This window comes from Chiloscyllium plagiosum, unplaced genomic scaffold (assembly GCF_037043375.1).
Source record: "Chiloscyllium plagiosum isolate Xiang-an unplaced genomic scaffold, Cpla_swu_hap1 HiC_scaffold_27, whole genome shotgun sequence".
Classification (NCBI taxonomy): domain Eukaryota; kingdom Metazoa; phylum Chordata; class Chondrichthyes; order Orectolobiformes; family Hemiscylliidae; genus Chiloscyllium; species Chiloscyllium plagiosum.
Window position 1 is genome coordinate 69,325,937 of NW_028270165.1, and position 23,233 is coordinate 69,349,169.

The following is a 23,233-nucleotide window of genomic DNA, read 5'->3' on the forward strand; positions in this document are numbered from 1 at the left end:
GGAGCATTTAATCAGCCCCTTGGTTAGCATATGGATGATGATGGGATAGTGTAGCGGGATAGGCTTAGGTTACTTCAAAGTTTGGTGCAACATCGAGGTCCGAAAGGCAGTGGGCTGTAATGTTTTATGTTCTATGTCGCACTGTAGGTAAGCAACGGAAGTATTTTTTATACAAAATGTTCCAGAAAATAATTTAAGATTCTATGTTTATTCTAGTAAATTCTACTTCCTGAATGTTCACATCGACATCACGTGAAATGCAGACTGGTTGCTGTAACGGGCTGAGATAGTCAGAATATAACGCTTTTGTTGAAGGATTCAGGTGAAACTCGTAAATATAAAGTTGTACAGAAGTATTTCTCACAGGGTAAACAATAGTACATCACAGTCTTGTTTTCCAAAGTAACAAAGTCAGCCATTTTGATAAGTTAAGGAAGTCTAGTTGCATGTGTGGAGAATGAAAATAGTCAGTTTCCCCCACCCTTCATTGTGATTTTTTTTTAGTGTTTTTTTTTAATGTCCAATATCCACAGCTTTTTTCATTATGGCGGCAAAGTCACTTGATATTTTATTTATGTCGTGCCTTAATTTTTTCGTTTACCTAAATTTATTATATTTGTTTTAGTGTGAATCAGAGAAAAGAAAGGGAGAGAAACAAAGAATAGACTTTTCCCCATCGTCAAATAGTGTCTTTGGATCTTTAACTAACCTGAGATGATCTACACAGGCAAGACTTTAGCACGTGATCGAAAAGGCTGGATTTTTAATCGTACACCATTCTTTTTGTTTTGGAATAAGTAATATTTCTGAGCTTGCGTGTGGACATTTCATTATTTAATGTGGCCGTTAATACAGAAAACAGTCTGATTTCTTAAATTTTCTACAAATTTAACGATGTCGACGGAAGAGAAGTAACTCTTTTTTTTAATGCTTTAATATAACCATTGAGAGTGATGAATGGGCATATGAACAGGTTCTTCAACTCCTCTTGGAACTTTTTCTGTGATAGCGCATAAATGAAGACGTTATTACAGGAACTAAGCAATTGAAGCATGTTCGCCGCTTCTTGAAGTATGTACACAGGATCATTGAAATCTAGGCTGTTAAAGTAGGTGATATCAGACACTCGGACGTAAAGGAAATGAACAACATAGGTAACCCACAGAAGTAGAAAGCTGAGCGAGATAGTGAAGAGCAGTATAACGGACCTTTTTCGGTTCACAATCTCTGGATCTTTGTCCGTCTTGGATCCCCGGAGCCTCAAGCGGGCTCTGCTGGCTGTTAAGATGTGCCTAATAGTTAGTGCATTGAGAAGTAGAATGAGATGGAACGGCAGAAAGGGTGTTAAAATGTGGTCAAGCCAGTCGTAATCTTTCCAAGCAGGCAAAGTGAAATAAGTGGACTCGAGGTCACAGAACCAGGGTACTCCATCCTGGATATACAAAGGCTGACAGACAAAGTACAACGGAGCATTTTTGATGCATCTCAAGACACAGATCACACCTATGACCAGTGAAGCAGTTTTCTCTGTGCAGTATCTGGTCTTCAGTCTCTGGCTGCAGATGGCTATGAAGCGATCAATGGTGAAGGCGACTGTCAGCCAAACTGAGCCATCCCGTGTGGCAAAACCTAACATTATGGAGATTGCACAAGCAGTGGTGGTGGACAGGATACTATCCAAAAAATAAATGCGGCTTATCCTGTTGAGGATGACAGTGGTAATGATGACAAGGAAGTCGTTGACTGCTATTGCGATAAGATAGAACGTGATACACCAGGAGAGACCGCACCGACCTCGCCTTAGGATAACAATCACCACAAAATTAGCTACGAGAAATTTAAAGAAAGATGTTGTTGAGAGAGTTGCAAAAAATCCCTATTTTTAGATTAAGTCCCTTCCAGTGTGGAAACAGGCCCTTCGACCCAACAAGTCCACACTGACCCTCCAAATAGTAATCCACCAATACTCATTTCAATACATTTAACTTTGACTGATACATGTAACACTATAGGCAATTTCGCATTGCCAATTCGCCTCATCTGCACATGTTGTGGAATGTGCAAGGAAACCAGAGCACCCAGAGGAAACTCATGCAGACAGGGGAGGAACGTGCAAACTCCACACAGACAGTTACCCGAGGCTGGAATGAAACCTGGGTCTCTGGCACTGTGAGGCAGCAGTGCTAAATTGTCCTCATCCATTGTGTCCCTGAAGTATGTGTTGACTTGTTCCTTTAACTTTCAGACTTTGATTATTCTGATTGCATTGCGAATAATTCAGCAGACAATGCTGGACGAAACATTATTGAATGACACTGTTTTGACAATCAATGCATGCCACCAAAGTCAATCTCAAATCCTAAAGTCAAACCCAGGAGGAATAATTGAAATTCAGATCAACTGTAACATGGGATGCCATGCGCTTGTCCATGCCAATTTCCATTGATTTTTGTCATTATTCTCGCTGACCGATAGTGGCTGTCGATCTGACAAATGCTTCCAATTTTCCACTGCGTCCACATTCTCACCATTCCAGGCTTGCAACATAGAATCATTGAGGCATGCGGTCATGTAGAAGCCTTTCAGCACATCTAGTTTGTACTGACAAAATATAATAGCACTTGCAAGTGTCCCATTATCCTGCATGAGCTCAAAATACTTGCATGGTATGGCACTTCACGTTTTCCCCCCCAAATATTTTGAGAGATATTGAATTATCCCGGCTCAACTGCTCCCTCGGAGTTCATTTCAGATCTCCAAAATCAACTGAGAGAAGAAAGCATTTCCTCTACTGCTGTCGATACTTTAAGTTTACGTCCCTATAATAAAGGAGACAGCTGCTTTATTACCAACATTTCGATTTTGCTCTTGACCAGATGGACCAGTGCCAGTACTCCATCAACGTTCTCTGCTCTCAGGAAGATAAAAATCCCAGATCATGCAGCCTCTCGACAAAGCTGAAAGGCTGAATTCCACTCTACATTCTCGTGAATCTCCCTTGTAACACATTGAGAGCAATCGTGTTCTTTATTTCGTGTGGTCACATCACCTGCACAATGGCAGCGATGGTGTTGCTAAAGTTTTGTGCAACTCCAACATCCCCTCTGTTATCTCATAACCTGTGTCATGACTGTTAACAGCTCAAGTTTCAGCTTCCTTCCAGTTCTGCCCACTTACACAGTTCGATCAAGACTCACACCATTTAAGATGGCTATGCCATTCGCTGTCGAAGTCCTGGTCAATAAAATGTCATGTCTCCAGGGCCCTATCTCGAAATTCTTTTCAAGAATACTTATAACATAACTCTTTGTTGAAAAATTTAGTAGCCTTTCCTAAAATCTGATCATTTTCTTTGGTTTCGGATATATTTAATAAACGTTCGAGCAAAAGACCAAAAATATGGGCAGCATTAATGGAAGAATTGGGCACAGATTTACCTTGTGAAAAATAACGTAGAGATAAGCAACCAATGTTAATTTTACAAGGGGGCACTGATTCTGACTAATTGATAAAATTACAGAACGATCTGAAAAATAAAAGGCAAACGTGGAAGACAACCCAAATCCAGATTAAACATATGAAGCATTTCTTTCTAAATTATAACATTTTCAAATGTTCACGCGATTAATTTCAGAGAGCACATTAGGAATGGTGATTTCCCAGTGGGAACTCATTATGATTTAACCATTGCACAATTGGAAAGCTGGAATTAATAATGCATAGAATCACTGCATGTTCACTTTTTTTATTTCAGAATTCGTATGATGATTTCTGTGAAATATTTTTGTTTCAGACATGCAATAATCTCTGTTTACTGACTAATTTTTGTGACACTATGGCATGCCTTTTTTCTAGTTAACGGTAAGACATTAGACTGCATTGGATTAAAACGTAAACTTGTAAAGCTTTCATTTTTTTAAGCACCATCGGTGGGATAGTGTTAGAAACGGAGAGAAAAGAAAGCTTGAATGGGCGGGAAAATATGGTATTAAGGTAGGGGTATATCAGAATGATTAATGAAATATTCAAGAAACCGAAATAGTGATGAAAACATCAAAGGAACGAGAAATAAGTACTACAGAAAACCAGCAAGACTTTTGAACACAGAGAGTAAGAGTTATTTTTTTTTAAAAAGGCATGAATAGTGAATGTAACAGTTTTTTTTTTCCTTTATACATCAGTACGGGCTTTTTATAATGTAAAATGAGGAAGTGTAGAAATATGATTAAGCATTTAGTGCTGGTGTTCACGAGAGAAAGTAGAGAGAATATCCCAGCAAAGCTATGGCTTGGGAATAAAAAGGAGCGTGGAACTCACGAAATTCAAAAGCATCACTGATGTGGAACTGAGCAAGATGTTGGAGTGGGGGCCAAAATGTACCGAAATCATGGTAGACGTCATCCTTAGTTTTGAAAACATGCACCTCGCAGTTGATATCTCTTCTAATTTTCCAAAACTCCTTATATTAAGAGAAGGAGCAATTAGTTTGAAAGTTACTGAATGCATTTTCTTTACTCAAAATGTCAGCAAGACAGAAAACAAGAAATTCCATATCAGTTTGCTGATAAACTGTCAAAGGAGAAATATTAGAAGTTACTTTTTTTAAAGTAGCCACATCAGGCCACTTGGGAATCTTCAAAGAAATCATATTCAAATCTGTTTTCAGAAAGGAAACTGAGATGTAAATCATGTTTTGGAAGTATTTCATGAAGTGCTGTGTGTTACTAGAAACCAATTTAGATTTTTCAGAATGCACTGAATAAGGTACCCCAAAATGTTTCGGTGGGAAATAAAGTTTCAGGATGTATTGGATACAGTGAACGCACGGATGCACACTGGCTGGCGGACAGGAAACAGAAGATATGTATATATGGCCACATTGGTCTTGGTGCAGCACAATAAGTCGTGTAAACATAAGTTGTGAAGGGGTCATGGATGGCCACAAAAAATAAGCCAATGCTAAAAGAGTCACGATAGAACGCAAAAATGGTAACATCATGCTTCACTTATGGGCCCTACCGGTGATACCGCATCGAAACCAGTGGATTGCAAATTGATTTAATTGAAATAATGATGTTTATAAACTGGAAGTAGTTCAGGGAATGTTTCCTGGATTAACATCTGGCGTAGACACGTTTCGCTCTGAGGAATGTTTGAACATTATCGGCATATACGAGCTGCTACTTTGAAGATTAGCTGGTGAAATTGTGTGCACACATGTTCGACTGACATGGTGGGTGTGGAAAGTCTGTTTTGTCTTGCGGCATTATATATTACTAACGGTCACAGTTTTAAAATATGGTATGACCCACTCAAAACTGACTTTAAGCGTTTTTTTTTATTGCCATTGAGTCTCTGGTTTTCGATTCTTTTCTTAGGAATATGTAGTGGAGTCAGAGCATTTTAATATTTCCGAAGATTTCAATCTTTTCATAGTAAAGGTTATTGGAGTTCAGAGTGAATATAGAATAGGGGTTATAGCTATGTCAGTATGATCCCATAAAAGGTTAGAGCAGGCACGAGTTCCAAACAGAACACTCCTGCACCTTATTTGCAGAAGTCCTTCATTAAGAAGTTAATATTCATGCAATGCCACATATTATAATCTATATTTTAGAAAGGCAACAAATGATATAGCTTTCAAAACAACAACAATAAAATTAAATAACATATTGTTAAGTTCCATGATTAATTTTATCACAGTGAGGCAACTTTGGGATAAGCAAAGAAAGATTAAACAGATCTTGAAAAAGGATCAGTAAAACATCTCTTAAGAAGAAACAGCATCATAGCTATTCTTTACTTACCAGGTGCACCAATAAGAGCGAGAATGGGATAGCAAACGGCAAAAAAGAGCCCATTCGCTGGACCATGCATCGTCTTTGAGAATCTAAACGAATTTCAAATCAACAGAAAATGAATTGTTGTCAGTATCAATCATCCTTTATTTATTCATCGTAAGAGATCTCAGAGGATCAGCAAAGTTACACCAGCCACTTTAATCAGAGTCGGTGAATAAACAAATGATCTAACTTTCCACGACACAATTACCTATTCGGCACTCGGACAATGAAATTGAGTAATCAAATTTTCCCTGAGGGTGAACTACTGTCTGCAATTCTGTGATTAAGTGTCAGTAGAATCCATAGCTTTTGTCTCCATCAGTTGAGCTGCTGCTGATAGGGAGTCAGCTAACCACTTTTTCTGAAATCTTACGTTGCAATTTCCATTACATTAAAATAATTTCATGCTTTCACATATCATACTGGAATGATAGATTCCCAATACTCTGGCAGCAGGCCATTCAGTACATTGAGTCCGCACTATCCCTCCAAGGACACTCTTACCAGATCTACTCCCTACTTCGTAGACCAAGACGGCCATCAATTTGACTATGACAATGTAACTACTCCAAGACAAGCGAATTAAAACACACCAGAGAGTAATTGGAAGCCTGGTTTTCACTCAAAAAGGCTATCAGCAAATGCATAGAGATGGAACCAGTGTACAGGCCGCTGCAGGGAAGACCCAGAAGTGACACCACAAAAGGCCGGACCACATAAAATGCAACTGGGACAGAATAAAAGCTGTTCACAGAAACCGCACACTTAATGTTATTCAGCACTGCAAGAGAACGTCTGAATGATAATCTCGTAGCTCGCAAAGGTAACTAACTACCTCAAACAGGCAAGATGTGTGCTGAGCTGATGCTGGGAAGAAATGTTTTAACTTTTCTTTCATTTCCGAGCTGATTGTGGGTTTGAAGAGCCAGAGCTAAATCTGAAATATTTCCTACCGGGATTTGACGTAATGCTGCATCATTATCAGCTTTTCTTCAAATACTCACAGTGACAATAGCTCAACCGTGATTGTCATAACGCTAGTCCCTTTTTCACTCTAAATGCTGTCCCTTGGCTCAAGGATACTCTATCCTTGATTTTTCTCAGAGGGGAAATAAACTGGGTCAGACTCCAATCAGTCTGGTTTGGTCCGGAGTTGAAAATGATTTTGAGATCCCTTTCGTTAATATGTGATCAGATGAGATAGGCCAAGTGGTCATGCATTAGAAGTGACCTACATTATGAAATTGTAGTGGTAAGCTCTTTAGCTAGCTGAACTGAGCAGTTTGTAGTTGAGTTTGAACTGGCAAGTTAAAAAGGGAAATGTGCGAAACTCTCTCTCTATCTTTCCTGCCCTTCAACTTCAACCGGTGAGCATGTGTTGCATGTATACTGTGTTTTTTTTTTAAAGGGAGATTGGTTATTTGGACTTTTGTTTGTATTCTGAGCATCATAATTAATTCTAGCTGGATGGGTTGATTTCTGTCGGTTTCTTTGTGTTTCATTTTGCAATTGGAGGAATAAAGTTTTTTGTCTGTTTTAAAATCTAGTAGTCAACTGAGCGAAATTACTTTGGGTAATATTCATTGTACACTTACCGAAACAAATCGCAATGTTATTCTCTGGGCTGCCAGCTTAAGAATGTTTTGAGTGGTCTGGCCTAGTCCATAATACAATCAGTTTTAATCTTGTTCGTTCTCCAGCTCAGGACATGATGGAGATCATCAAGAGAACAGGAGGAGCAAGAATTGATGGAGACAATTTGGTCTTTCGAAAGTGTTCTTCTGTTCAATGAATTTGATGTTACCACGCACCCATTTTCCTGCACTAACGCCAAATCCAATATTTCATTCATGATGAAGAATTTGTGATATGAGTCTGAAATATTCTTGGCAGCAGAATAATCACTACTATTTGGTGTAATGAATAGTGACATTAAAGGCATAATCTCCACTCCTGGCAAATTAATACAGGCTAGTTTTTTTCTTATATTTCGGCCAGTTCTGGGTAATAGTAGACTGTTGTATCAGTGCCAGAGTCTACCACAAAAAAAGAGTTACTCGCTGGCATTAAGCAATGCACAGAGAAGTGATAATGGCTACTTCATTTCGAATGACCCACAGACTGATCCAGAATTTTTAAAAAAATCTCTTCGGGCCAAGTGATATTTCTAAAGTTGTTGTGATTATATTCACAATTCATCATACGGATCAGAGATCTGATTCAGTGAAGAGACGTAGAGGTATTTTGGATGGTCTGAGAGGGTTTCTGTATCAGGTTGGATCTCAGTGCACCGTGAATGGCAGAGGTCTCAGAGACATGAGCTCTGGCGATGTATAAATGAACCACTATTTAGTCTTTCTCCATATATTCAGAAGATTGTTTCGTTAAATCTGGAGAATTATTCCCCCCCCTCGTTGTTATTTCTCCTCAGTAAATATCTCGGATATACGTGACGAGTCTTGCAGCCAGCCCTTCCTGAAAACTTCATTCAGTCAGGTGGATCCGGTGAAATGGAATTTTGGAGTTTCGTTTCTGGATGAAATACACAGATTTTGTGACTTACTGGAATAAATGAATCACACTTTGGAGATTTTCAGTCGGAGTTTTTCTGTCACGACATTATATAATGTACACAGGGAACACGTTATCAAATTTAATAGCAAGCAACATCAGAACTGCCCCGTACTTTTTTTTGGACAAACGCAGGGCAGTTCCTTGTCCTGTGCTCAGCTGAATTCTTATATCCATCGACACCAGTAGAAGAAACAATATAATTAGAGACTACATTACACGGGCTCTCTTCAACTTTGGCTCTCGATGTCATTGTCACCTACTTTCAGTTTTCACATTTTCAGGCATCCGGTCTGTTCTTGCTGTAACACATCACTTTCACTTCAGCTTTATTCTATCACCTGGAATGTGGATAATTCTCTCCCCTTGAGATGAAAAGGCAAATATTTTAAGGTTATTCTCATATCCACGTAACAAATTAATACTGGCTGAATACTCACAACGAATGTGTATTGTTGGGTAAAGTCCATAAAAGAATTGATGCATTTTTTTGCCAATTTTCGAACCAACTATGGTACTCTTCCCTGAGGTTCCTTTGAGAATAGATAATGTGTGGGATGTGTCAGGCAACAGATCTAAATAATTTAACAACGAAAATTGATTAACAGAATTGCTTCATGTACGTGAATGCGTCAGATAGAATAAGGAAGCAAACCAATTGGTCTTTGGATCCTGCATTGCCGTTAAACAATATCGTAACTCATTTATCATCGACATATGCTCTTTCCTCAGTCTCTGTCATATATTGTCTGTGGGGAAGATCAAACGTTGTCTAACTCATCCGTGAATGAATTTCTGGTGAAGCCTCTGCGGATCTCCTTGGAAATAACTTCTGGGGGTCCTTAAGAGAAAGGTCGTTGCATCATATTTACAGCTAAAATGGAAAATCTGCTGAATTTAAACTTCACTGCAAAGTACCTTCCTGAGTCACTTCAGTATATCAAGTGATACATCATACGAGGAATGCTTGAGCACTCTAGTTATGTTCTCGGTGGGTATAGAAGGATGAGAGACAATCTCATTGACACACATGGAATACTGAAAGGTCTGCGTAGAATGGACGTGGAGACTGTTTCTTTCCACTACTAGTCGAGCAACCAAAGGCCAAGACTCAGAACTGTGGTGAGTTATTTCCTCAGCCAGTGGCTGGGGAATCTGTGGAACCGATTGTCTTGTCAGGCCAAGTTCAGAATACTTAAGGCAACGGTAGATAGGTGACTGATTATTAAGGGGAATGTGGAGAATGCGGGAAAATAGAAACGCATCAACTGTGACCAAATGGCAGAACACAATCGTTGGACGTACGGCATAATTCAACTCCCATTTCTTATTGTCTTATGGTGTCAATATTAAGTACCTAACTGCAATGTGTTCTGAAATAAAAAGTAAACTTTTCTTCTTATAGGATGGTGAGTGAGCAAGGAAGAATTGAGAATAACCTGTTGTGAACCTCCAACCAGCTTTAATAAATTTGACTTTTCTAAGTTTATTTAACATGACTTAGCAGGAGAGGATTAACAGAACAGAATCTCAAGCGATAGCACAGAAACACAGATCTGAGTAGTTTTTTTTTTCAAATGCCTTTGCTGTGCGATTGACCTGACCAAGTTACAGTTTTGCATACTTTCACACTTATTCGCACTAATGATGTTAGTGTGGGCGAGTGTTCAGCTGATCCTTGCAACCTGGAGAATTATAAGTGAATGCACAGCATCGAAGCATCATGCAAATGTAAGGAGCATGTGACTCATGACTCATTGTAATTGGTAGCTCATGAACACTGTCATTCTCGAGAGAGATCATTCTCTTGCCTTGTGTGTTAAAATGGATATATGGCGTTTTCCATCCTTCAATTAAAGCAACGGTTCACACTAATGAGACACCTTTTAAAAGCTCTGAATATGGACACTGCTTAAAACATTGGAAGTTTTAATTTTAAAAAGTAGCTTGTTCACCCTGAACAGAGAACGTTTGATCGGTCTCGTTGTGAAAATACAATCAGACAATTATCTTGCAACAGTCCACAAGAGCAAGTTTACAACGGTGAGAGGCAATTTCCCTGCTCTTCATATGGGAAGGGATTGACTTTTTCATCCAATCTGCTACGAAACCTCCCTATTTCACAATGAGGTAGAAGATATTCGCCTGCTTTTCGTGCGGGAAGAGATTTCTTTTCTCAGACATCCAACCTGCTGAGTGCCAACAGGCCTCCACTAAGGAGAGATCATTCACCTATTGAAGGTGTGCTAAAAAAGATTAACTTTACTTGTTGAACCACAAAGTGGCTTCGCAATTGATTGTAAGTGTTGGATTCTGCTGCAGATGTCTTTTTTTTCAAGTAACTGGCCCTTCATCCTGAGACAGTGCCCAGGATTACCATTCCCCAGACAGAGGAAAATCCCTCTCTGTATCTATCCAGTTAAACTCATGCGCATTCTTTCGATTTGACAGTTATGAGGCAATGGGCATTCCTTCTTTAAGAATGTGACGACATTGGTAAAACCGCCTGCTAGTTTAAACCAGCAACACAGAAAAAAATTACCCCGTGCAGTAATCTGTGAAAATTCGAGAGAACAAAGGTAACCATTTAAAGTAAAATTAACAATTTTATTTCTTAAAGTACAACGGTGAATAATTAACTAACAGCTACTTGCAATCCTTTCGCTGGCCTAATCTTTACCTTCCCTTTCTACAATGCTTGTCCCATAAAACGTGCCGTAAAGATTTTCCAAAAATCCAAATTTCAAAACCAGCCAGCTGTCGAATCTTCTCTTTATATTTTCTTCTGTCTACTTTTCTTTTTCTTAGGGATTTCTGTTTTGCAGGTCATTGATCAATAAGGATACCTTTGAGATAGATATTCTCCTGGCAGTCTGCCTGTAGTGGTGGCTTGTCAGCTCTCCTCCACCTGTTCAATATGTCCCGTATTACACCCCAAAGTATCGGGTTGTTTCATTGGTTTTTAATATTGCCAATATACTAAATTCAAACTTGATTGGAGGTTGGTATTTTGGGGTATAATTAAAACATTCGATTTTTTTTTGTTATCTCCAGGCAAACAGCTGCACTGGCTGCTGGAACAAAGTTTACATTATATCTTGTTCAGTCCTCTTGGAGTTCTACCAGGTTTCTCTGCAAGCTTTTAGCACTCTGAAAGATTCAGTACCCCTTATACCTTCAGAAGACCTCCCCCTTAAGAGAAAAAAAATCGTCAAAATGAAAAGTTGGATTAGTGTTTTTGCCTATTCCTCATCACATGACACTAACAGACAGATAACTTTAATATAAGTTGATCTTAAATTATTCCCAGAAACCGGAATGTATAAAACGGCGAATACATAGAGACTGTATCTAAACTTTATCAGTTAAATCTGCGATACCGCATCTGCGATTACATCCTCACTAACAGCAATATGCATGATTTTTAAATTACATCTGTAACATAAGACTCCAACAAAATCGGCTCATATTGTTGTCTTTAAATGTTCCAAGAGTGCAAGAGGATTGTGATCCGTGTACACAACCGTTTCCAACATATTGTTTGTGACATAAACATCATCTCGTTGTAAGGCCAGTACCAAACTCCATACTTGTTTTCCGATCATGGAGTATTTCCTCTGGTGGATGTTGAGCTTCTTCGAAAAGTAACCAGTTGGCAGTTCAATCAAATCCTCGTCATCGTGGAGGAGTACAGTTCCAACTCTTGTGTCACGAATATCGATGACGGCTTAAAAGGTTTTGAAAGGTTTGCTGCTGAACATTGCTTTTAAATGGTCGATTGCCTCCTGACATCGTTCTTTTCACCGATACTTTGTGTTCGAATTCAGCAAATCGGTAAACGGTGCCACTACAGGCCTGGCGTTTGGAATAAATGTCTGATAAAGTCCTTAGGATTGAAGCACCTCGTTATTCGAGGTTGGTCATGTAAATTCCTCGATGGCATTCATCTTTGCATTCCATAAGGACACCTTCCGTGACCGATGATCGATCGCAAGAACATCAGTTCTGCTTTTGTGAATTCAGATTTATTTAAAATTATCACCATTTTTGCTTCTCGTAGTCGTTCAAAGAGTTCTGCCAACTGTAGCATGTGACCTTTGCAGGAGTTTCTAAGCATCGCTATATCGTCGAAATAGACTGTACAATTCGTTAACCCAGCACAGCTCTGTCCATGAGTGTTTGGAATGTTCGGGTGGGTTCTTCATTTCAAAGAGCATCGCTTTAACCTCAAATAGTCATTTTCTGATTACAAATACATGAATGTATTTCCCGGTCTCTGATAAAGTTACCTGCCAATAGCCAAGCTTTAAGTCCATATTCTTGATGCAACTGACTTGTCCGAATTTTTCGAAACACTCATGCATTCTCGAAATTGGATATTAGTCTGACTTTGTAAAGCTGTTGACCTTTCGATCATCCACACAGAATCAGAGAGTTCGTCAAGTTTGGGAATGAAGACAATCAACGAACTCCACTCCCTCTGGCTTTGTTCGATGGTTACCTCGGAAAGCATGGGGTTTTCGTCCATTTAGACCTATCTGAGCTTGAAATGATTAAGCTGATAGGGATTTTGCTTTATCGAGGCAGCATTCCCCACGTTTTCTTCATGTACAATAGCATTCGTCCTCCCCATCTGATTCTTACATATGTGTTTAGAATGCAGTAACAATTTATTCAACAGCGTTCAATGCTCATGAGATGAATAGTTTACAAAAATATCACACTCCTCAATTTACTTTCAGGCCCATCAAGATCCACATCATCTGGATTTGGTTCCTTACACTGTGGAGCAGTAACCAACATCTGTTTCTCAATTTTTTTCTCTGCCATAGCATACGGTTTCAACATGTTCACATGACATACCGAGAAATTTTCTTTCTATGTGGCATTTTTCTGAATAGTTCGTTGATCCAACTTTTACTCAATTTGATAGGGATCACTAAACCTGGCTTTGCAGGGATCTCCAATCACTGGTAACAGTACTAACACGTCGTCCTCTCGGGAACACGTCCGAGTTTCAGAGCTTTTATCTGCCACCTGTTTTATTCTATGTTGTGGCTTCTTTATGCGCTGCTTCACTAACTCAGTGACTCGATTTAGTCTCTTCCTCACCTCTGATCCATAATCTAAGCGTGAGATCTCAGCCGTTGGTCCAGTCAATTTTGCATTAATTACATTCAAAGCTACTCTCACTTCGTGTTCAAATATTAACTTGAAGGGCATCTCGAATGGCAAGCAATACGAATGGCATACCTTTATCCCACTCATTCGGGTAATTCTGATAGTATGCTCTCATTATGGTCTTCAAGGTCTGATGTGACCTTTTTAAAGCTCCATGGGATTCAGTATGATGCGCCCTGGATTTAAACTGTAGACCTCAGCTATCCATAACCACCTTATAGGTACTGGCAGTAAAATGTGACCTTTGCTCCAACTCAATCTCTCTGAGTAGCCCATAATGGGAGAAGAAAGCTACTAATTCCTCTACTACCTTTTTTGCCCTCATACTCTCTAACGGATTTGACTCCATATATGTGGTAGACACATCCATTATTGATAAGAGGTAATGGCTTCCACTTTCCATTCTTGTGAGGAGGCCTACACAATTAATTCTATCCTGCATGAAAGGTTCTTCAAATACTGGAATTGGCATCAAAGCTGCTGGCTCTCTTACCACCTTTGGCTTACCTACCAGTTGGCATGAATGACACAGAAGGCAAAAGTTCAACGAATCCTTGTGCATTTCAGGCCAATCAAAATGGGCGTGTACATTAGCATGACTCTGTAGTGCCCCTAGGGTACGTCCTATAGGTAGTTCATGTGCTACGCATAGCCATTCGTGTCTGAACGCGACTAGAAACAGAATCTGGTGCATTTCAGCCCATTTCACCACTGCACTAACCTTCAGTGGTCTCCATTTCCGTCTGAGGATTCTAACCTTCAGGTAATAGCCCTCCGTAACATTCTCTGCCTCCTATTCTGAGTACACATCCACGCATATTTCCTTTGTCACATTGCCTTGCTGTTGCAAGTCCCTTTGCTTTCAGAATGAACCACGTCTGACTGATGCTCTGCCTGTTCAGTTTTTTCCTGCACTATTACATCAAACAGGGTATTCGCTAATTTAACCTCAACTCCTTCATCTTTATCTTTAGTTTTCGCTTCGTGCTGTGACTTAGGACAGTGGGATCTGGTTACAAGCATATTTCTGATTTAACTTCTCATTTTTTTGGTCTTCCTTCGGCTTCTCCACAACAAGGGACGTCACTCCCACCTTGGATCTTACTAAATCATTCCCAAGAACGAACTGAATTCCTGGAACGGGCGTTCTTTTAGTCACTCCCACTGTATTTTCTCCAGACTTGATTATGCACTCCAAGCTGATCTCACACAGGGGAACGGTAAATTTCTGTACATCTATCCAACGACTTCCAACACCATCGGGTAACAGATGAAAAAGAGTGGATATTCGCTCATCTCTTACTATTAGTGACTTGGGAGATCCTGTATCTCAGATTATTATAATTTCCTGTCCTTCTCCCCATGTTCTTTCTGCGTAAACTTGACCTATAGACGTAAGTTGATTTTAGGGATTAGTTATTAATGACATAACCAGCCCCTTTCGATACTTCACACTCTCCTGCAGCTTCGAGCTCTTCTTTGTGTCTCGTTTACCACTTAACGAATACCACTGGCTTAGCTTCTTTCCCACAACACCTTTCTTTAACGACCAGCACTGTGAGTTTGTGTGCCACTTTCTGACAGTTAAAACACCTTTTCCCAGTGTCCTTCTGACACTACAAGAACTGCAATTTTCTGTGTCCCACCCAATTACAGCGAAAACGCCTGAGGCCTTTCACCTCCTGTCGACCCTCTTGCGCATTTTTAGCCCGTGGTATGTTTTTCCCAGTGCTCTCTACTTTACGTTTCATCGTGTAGGATCTCCCCTTCTCCCAATTTCGATACCTCACAGAATGAAAATCTGGCCAGAAGCTTTTCTTATGCATGAACATGTATTCATCTACTAATTCGGCTGCCCTTCTCACTTCCTGAAATTTCTGTTCTTCCACGTGTATTGTTACCATCTGCGGAAGTGAGTGTTTTAGACACCTCTAGCAGAAGAACCTCTCGTAGAGCCGTAAATGTCTTACCTATTTTTAAAACATGCAACCATCTTTCAAAATGATTCTTTTTAATCGATCTTCACTTAAGTATGACCTGTTCCTTCTTTGTGTTTTTGAACCGCTGTCTGTATACTTCTGGTACCAAATCATAAGCACTTAAAATAGCCTGTTTAAACTCTTCATATTCTCTTGTTCCTTCATCTGATACTGCAGCATATCTCACGAGCTGTGACTAAATGTTAAATCTGAACTAACATTACCCAAATATCTTCATATCACTCCATCTGCCTAGCCAATTTTTCAAATGTAATAAAGAAGTCTTCAAACTCAGTTTCATCAATATGTGGCAAACGTTTGACATATTTGTATGGACCACTACCTTCCCTTTTAATCTCCACCCTCTTAATTGTAATTTGAGTCACAACTTCTCAAGTTCAAAGTGTCTCTCTCCTTTTCCTCTCTCTCTCTCTGTCTCTCTGACTCTCTCTCTCTATCTCTTTCTTTCTTCGCTGTCTTTCTCTCTGTTACTTCTGTTTCGAAATCCCTTTCTTCTCCCTGTCCTTGCATAGCTGAGAAGATTTTCTCTCTCTCTCCGTCTCCTCAAATTCGATTTTCCTCAAATGCAGCTTCTGTTCATTTTTACTACCTCTCCTGCACTTGTCTGTTTCTCTGACACACCTGAGTGTTTGAGTAACTCGCTTACAATTTCAACTTTGTTTTTGTTGTTGGTTCAACCCAAATCTAACTGATTGGCTAATCGGAAAAGTGTGACCTATTTCTTTCCTGCTACACTTTCTTGGCACGTCTAAGAATCATCCTCAAATCCCAAAAAATGTTTAGCAATTTTGATAGCCAATTGTCTCACTTCTAATTCTTTCAAAATCAAGGCGCCGAAATTAAACAAATTATCTCACCTACGTTTTATTTAAAGATCTGGGACACTAACCTGCAAGTGTTTAAATCTGATGGTATTTCCCAGAACTACTCAGATCTATCTAAATAATTTCAAACACGCCGAAGAGAGTCCAAGCTGTTATGACACGGAGTAACATCCACCCCATCCGCCCCCGTTTTAAAACAAAAAATGGAAAAGATTTACCCCACGCGGTAATCTGTGAAAACGCGACAGGCAAAGAATTATCCCAATGGTCTCCATTTAAATTCGTAATGAACAAGTTTATTTATAAATTATATCAACGAATAAATAACTAATATCTTTTTAGAACTCCATTCTCTAATCGATCTTGTACTTTCTTCTTCTACATTATGAATCCAACAAAACCTGCTGATTAAGATTTACCAAAAATTCCAGTTTCTAAATCAGCCAGCAGTGGAATCTTCTCTTTACATCTTCCAATGCCTTCTTTTCTTCTTCTTCGGGATTCCTGTTTCAAAAGTCACTGATCGGTAAAGGTACTGTTAAGACAGTTGTTCTCCAGGCAGTCTGCATGTGGTGCTGGTTTGGCATGTCTCCTCCAACTGTTCGTTTTTTCCAGTCTTATATCCATAGCATTGGATTGTTTCATTGGTTTTCTGATATTGTCAATATACTAAATTGATAATTGATTGATATGTCAATATATTATATTCATAATTGATTGGTGATTGGTATTTTGTGGACTAATTCAAACTGATTGGCCGAATTTGAATTTGTATTATCGTCTCCAGGCGACCACTTCCGCGAGCTGCTGAACCAACAGGGTACATTCTATCTGTTCAGAACACTTGTTTCTGTATCAGCAAGTTCGGCTGGCTTTTTACTCTCTTAAAGATACAGCACCCCTCACACCTTCATCAAAATAAAGAGAATCATGCGGTATGAGGAATGCAAAGCAAAGTAATCAAAAATCAAATTCCTGCAAATGGAAAGAGAAAAAAAACTTCTTGCATTCGGGAATTTGAGGCAGTGTTTCAGATCACTCAAATTATATAACTACGTTGGAAAATTTTAGAGACTTTTGCAATTTATTAATTGAAGTGCACAGTTCCAGAATCTTGTGATCTTCTTGATCTTGGGAAGCAATCTATGGGAGTTGCAGTAAGTGTTACAGAAAAATGTAAGAGAACTTTTGACCAGAGAAAAGCAAAACATATATTTGTGAAATAGGTTATGCTCATGTTACAAACTGATTTTTAAAAAATAATGTATCCAGTCATTCGATGGACTTGCAAATGGTGTTTAGTGGATACTTTACTGCATCTTTAGCTCCTCTTTGTCTTTTCTCTGCATGACTCCATAAATTTACACGTGTTTGTGCAACAGCTGAACAGTTTCAACATAATTCCACATTCCTGCAAAAGAAACTTGGGACAGTAAACCCGCCAATAGCTAAATAACTGCTCTTTGCAAATCGCCATCGAACATATTTATACCGTAGGTTATCCAGAGCAAGTTGAAACTGCCCAAAACTGACGGAAGTAAAATGATGGACATTTTGTTTCTCTCGCCCATTCTCTGGGTGGCTCATTCCCTTCGTTACCTTGGCCGTCCAGTCTCTGACATGCTGTGATAGTCATTAGAACATGTCCGACAGTGAAAACATTCAACAACACAATGAAAATAAAAGGAATATGATAGGTCAGAATACGTGTCAAAATGTCTAATGATGTCGAGCCAGGCGACGTGTAGAAACATACATTTCTGCTCCAAAAGCATGGCGTTATCTATTATGGAAAATGTCTTAAATATAAAATCAAATGGGATGTTTTTAACACACATCAAAGAGCATGCAATTCTTCTCACTACACCAGCTCTTTTTGCAGTGAATTGTTTCAGCTCCTGATAAAAAATGACCACACATCTCTCAACGGTAAATGCGACTGCCTGCCAAGTTGAGCTGTCCATGGCTGCATTAGTGACGACAATGGTACTACTGCAGCTCAGAGCGGTTATCAGAAAACCAATCAGGAAACGTATAGCACGAATCCGATTCAATATCATTGCAGTGATTACAACGCCAAGATTCGCCACTGTCATGAACAACAGGAAGGTAATGACATAGGTACAGAGACCACGTCTCCCTCCGGAAATGATAACAAGAGCCATTGCATTCGCTATGTGGGAAAGAAAGAGCCATATAGTCTTCTGGACTGCAAAACAATGATAGAGTTGTGCACCACAGCTAATTTCGCAGACTTCCTGCCATAACTTGACACAGTCGGCGAATGATGATAATTAATGTTGTCAGCAAGGACGTGGCTTGCCATGAATTCCTATGATATCACTTTAATCAAGGGCAAAATTACCCTTTGTTTAACACGTATTAGCTCAGTTAATGGATCTGTCTCCTTCCACGTTGAGCAGAGTTACAAAGATTGCTGATAATGGCATTCCTCGCACTCAGAACAGTGCAATTGTCAGGAGATAAGTACAATGTCAGTTGTCCAAATTGAATTGTTGCAAGTGGTTCAAGGTAAGATATAATAGGCAGAAACGTTTTGTACATGTGTAAAAGCAACACCAAAATGGAGTGAACTTTTTGTGTATATGTATATTCTGGATGTACAATAGGGTCCAAGGACAAAAACTCACTGATTCCACGTACCCTATGTTCCAATTGCCAAAGACAGCAAAACATGATATCCGCTTGCATCTTACCTTATCTGTCAACAGTTGCGCACAACATGAACTCACCAATGTTTGGACTGATTTTGTTTTTTTGAATAAGCTTCACACAAAGGTATTGAAGATTTTTGTCTTCATTCTTAAGGTCATGCAGGACTTGTATAATGACAGCAATGCAGTGTCCATATGCTTGCTTGAGATAGCTCGCCTATTCAACAATGTAACGTCCAAGGAAGCCATAGGAATAGACAATGCCAGGTGATATCATGGCGTTTCAGATTATGTGAATCAAAGTTTATTGATTTTACGAACTCAGCAAATTACTCACGAGTTCATCTTGAAGAGATCCACATAAGCTCCAATAAAGGTTGCTTCCGCGGGATGTGTGTTAAGCTCAGACCTCAAAAACATTTTCATTGGCGTCTATAAGAAGTGTGTCGTCGCTTGAATGGCACACAACCTTCTCTTCCCTGTAAATTTTCAGTTTCTTGTTTGTAATTTTCTGATATTTGACTCAAATGCACTTTCGAAATGCCAATGTTAAATGAGATTTCTTTTGTTTATTTTCTGTTTCAGAAATTTACCGGGAAAGCTTTACAGCAGTTTTCAACAAACCTAAATTCATTCGTCATTATGCACATCGCTGAAGTTTCATGGTGCACAAACTTGATCTAGTCGACAATCTCGAGAGGCAGTACGGTTGTATTAATTCAGATTACTTAATTGTGAAAAACAGCAGGTTAATGTTCTGGTAATCAGCCAGATGGTGAAATTTAAATTTAAAAGTATCTTAAAGTACAGTAGCTCAGTTGTGATTGCACTCTATTTTTTGGGAATTTGCAAGTTTGAGCCTGATCTGTACTTTGCCATTCACGAATTGTCAAAGGTATGTTTGATACGATCCGCATGTATACTGTTTTAAAAACCCAGTATTCCTCAGGAGCAACATTTGTGGTTGACATATGTCATTCTTACCTCAAATGGCCTTAACGTGGCTTCTGATGCACATCAATGTGATTAACTCTGAAGTAGTCTTTGCTCATTTATGCCTGGACAATAAATGGTTGGCAACAAAGCGATACCTGCAGCTTTGCTACGGATTTCTCTTTTTTAAGATACGGTCACAAAATATTTTCCACTGTTATGATTTGAAGTTGGAATGCAGCACATGAAAGACGTCACGTCGGTGAATGTTTGCCATGATTGAGTCTTCTCCAAATCGTACAAATTCATGAAAGTGTCAAACATTTTTTTATTAAAGTTTGTCTCATTTACCTTAAGTGACAGTGGAAGGTGAGGGTATCTGAAAGCTTTCAGTGATTACTTAACAGCGTGTATTTATATTATTTCTACTGACATGGATTCTAACACGATGCTGCTGGAATAACATCGAGTCTGGAACACACTCGTAACCTAGAAATATCGGCATTTATGTGACGTGAGAGATGCTTTGCATGCAAGGATATGGCGGATCGTATCAAACATACCTTTGACAATTCGTGAATGGCAAAATACAGATCAGGCTCAAACTTGCAAATTCCCAAAAAATAGAGTGCAATATCGGTTGCCATTACAGAGTTGAACAGAAAATGCCGAAAGAAACATGCGTGAACAGTTCTGCTTTCAATGACGTAGAGATGATCAGAAAGTAATGCAGTCGTGCTTATTTGATGCTACATTTTTGTCACAGTGCCTTATTACTTTCTCTGAGAAAGAATATGCTTACAATCTGCATCCGTTCTCACTTAACAATGTTTCCTGTCCTCTATTTCATTTCTGTGGACAATGCCGTGTCCAATGAAACTTAAGTAACCCGGTTTAATACTTTATCATGTATGTCAGGTAACATTCAGCTGTCATTGAATCAGTGGAGTCGCCTCAAATCAACTGAGACCACCCGTGGACTAATTTTGGACTGTCCTCTCATACAGTGTAACTGCCGCTTTCCAGTGTAAGAGTATTTCGGGTGAATGGTGCTGATTAGTTCAAAATGAGAATCTTTGAATTATACATGCATTTAAAGAGCAAGCTGTGATTTTAGATTGGCTGCCAATCTTGTATAGTAATATTCCACAAACAGCAATTAAAACTTTGAATTATTGAATACTTTACTTTCCAATTGTATTTGATTAAGAAGTAAATCATCCGACTAAAACATGAGAAATACCCAGTTCTCCTGAGCATTAAACGATCACATAGTTTTGTGTCTGAAATGGCAGGTAGTTGTTCTTACAGAAACATCAATAATGTTTTATCAACTTCCTGTTCAATACTCCATATTCATTGACTATATTCTTTGACATTATAAAATGGAGATTTTGAAACTATGCAGCACCGGGAGTACTTAAGTGAACAGCTTCTGTCCGATGTAAGACCTGTCGTTGGTTTTGATGTCCATGTATGCAAGCTGCATGTGTCATAAATAGCAAGGAAGAAAGACAGAGCAGAACGGAGAGAAAAAATGTTTGATCTTTGCCATTATCTCTGTCTCCTTCTTCTCTCTCTTTGAGACAAAATAAGATTGAAATCCAAAAAGGTACACCGAAAGAAACTATATAACTGCAAATCGTGACAAACTCAATCAACCATCGAATTGGAGAATGCCCAGTAGTTGAGAGTAAACGGCTTGCCTTCATTGCAAAACTTCAAATGACTGTTAGAAAATAACTTCTGCCATAGTTTAAAATTGTGAATACCTGAATTGTGTTTACCCTCTCTAAATTTCCGTTCCTCTACATTATGTGTGTAAAAATACTTGTTTTTCTTTGTCTTAATCGTGACTGAGCTCGTCTGTATTTGATTAGGTTTGAAACATTACTGTTTACGTTTCAGGGTTGTTAAATGCATATATTTTTGTCTTGTGTACGTCAATAAATAGTCATGTTTATAGTACTGATGAAAACTATTGTGAATTCTTCCTTACCTGAACATTTGTCGAACAATTTACATAATTGGTATGCACATGATATTGTATATGTTTCTGCATTTTTGCAGCTTATTAACGAGTGGAGCACGATTTTCACGCACTGATTTGCAATTAAGTCTTGACATCACTTTCACGCAAAATTACGAGTTGAGACAGTGAGATATTTCACTTCGATCGTCATTTTTATTTCATCCCTGGCGAAACAGATTCAATGTCAGTCCAGCTGCAAGAAACAAAAAGAACGTTGTCCCCGTTTTTATATGGCAGTTTACAAATCATAACCATTCTGAACTTGGAAACAAAAACAAGAAGGGGCACAAGAAGCAAAATGGCACGATTTGAAACAGTGAGAGCGAAGCTGAAAGTTTAAGTGAATATAACTTGGAATGCTGCAAGAGAATCTCATCAAGCTATTTTGTTCTGAAATGAGGAAACGCTGATGGGATCCTTCGCAATATTAATGAAGGCATCGTCTGCAACGCAATACCTTGATATTGAATCATGAAAATTACTGTTGAATTAACATTTGAATTAGAATGCTTAACTCCGTGTGCCATACTTTGGTATAGATATCTGTCTCTCGAAGTGGTTGCGGGCGGCACGGTGGCACAGTGGTTAGCACTGCTGCTTCACAGTGTGAGAAATCTGAGTTCCATTCCCACCTCAAAGACTGACTGTGTGGAGTTTGCACGTTGTCCCCGTGTCTGCGTGGGTTTCCTCCCACAGTCCAAAGATGTGCAGGTCAGGGGAATTGGCTATGCTAAATTGCCCGTAGTGTTAGGTAAGGGGTAAATGTATGGGTGGGTTGCACTTCGGTGGGGTGGTGTGGTGTGGATCTTTTGGGCTGAAGGGCCTGTTTCCATGCTGTAAGTAATCTAATCTAAAATATTTTCGAGATTGCATCAGAATATGGGATTTTACTCGCGTAGAAATATTCAAGAGAGGAAAATGCCCTCATTCATCAAGTTCGATTTTCAAAGATGTATGGAACTTTAGTTGACAAGGAAAGGTTTGGAGAAGGCACAGAAAACAAAAGATTTGTTTTCAGATTGACACAATTTTCAGAGAGACGATCAGTTAGAATAGGATGAAGAACGACTGTCTGAACAGAATGATTCTATAACATGCAGGCGTTATGCATGAAGGATAGAGCTGAAAGTATAGTTATATCTCTATTATTGCTTAATTTGTTTTACGACCTTGG

General features: G+C 39.1%; 1 protein-coding gene across 1 annotated transcript; it reads right to left on the bottom strand.

The window, feature by feature from the left end:
- Positions 1-880: 880 nt before the first annotated feature.
- On the bottom strand, positions 881-5,877 carry LOC148144539 (putative G protein-coupled receptor 139). The gene is made up of 2 exons (XM_087975389.1): positions 5,808-5,877; positions 881-1,827 (listed from the first exon to the last, which is right to left on the bottom strand). The coding sequence occupies exons 1-2, from the start codon at positions 5,875-5,877 to the stop codon at positions 881-883; spliced, it is 1,017 nt and encodes a 338-aa protein (XP_087831515.1).
- Between the last annotated feature and the right edge of the window lie 17,356 nt (positions 5,878-23,233).

What these genes read in the sequence shown, in the direction of transcription:
- LOC148144539 (XM_087975389.1), bottom strand. Translation starts at nt 5,877, where the DNA reads ATGCATGGTCCAGCGAATGGGCTCTTTTTTGCCGTTTGCTATCCCATT. An exon ending in CGCTCTTATTGGTGCACCTG is followed by an intron (nt 1,828 to 5,807) that starts GTAAGTAAAGAA and finishes AATTTCTCGTAG; the next exon opens with CTAATTTTGTGGTGATTGTT.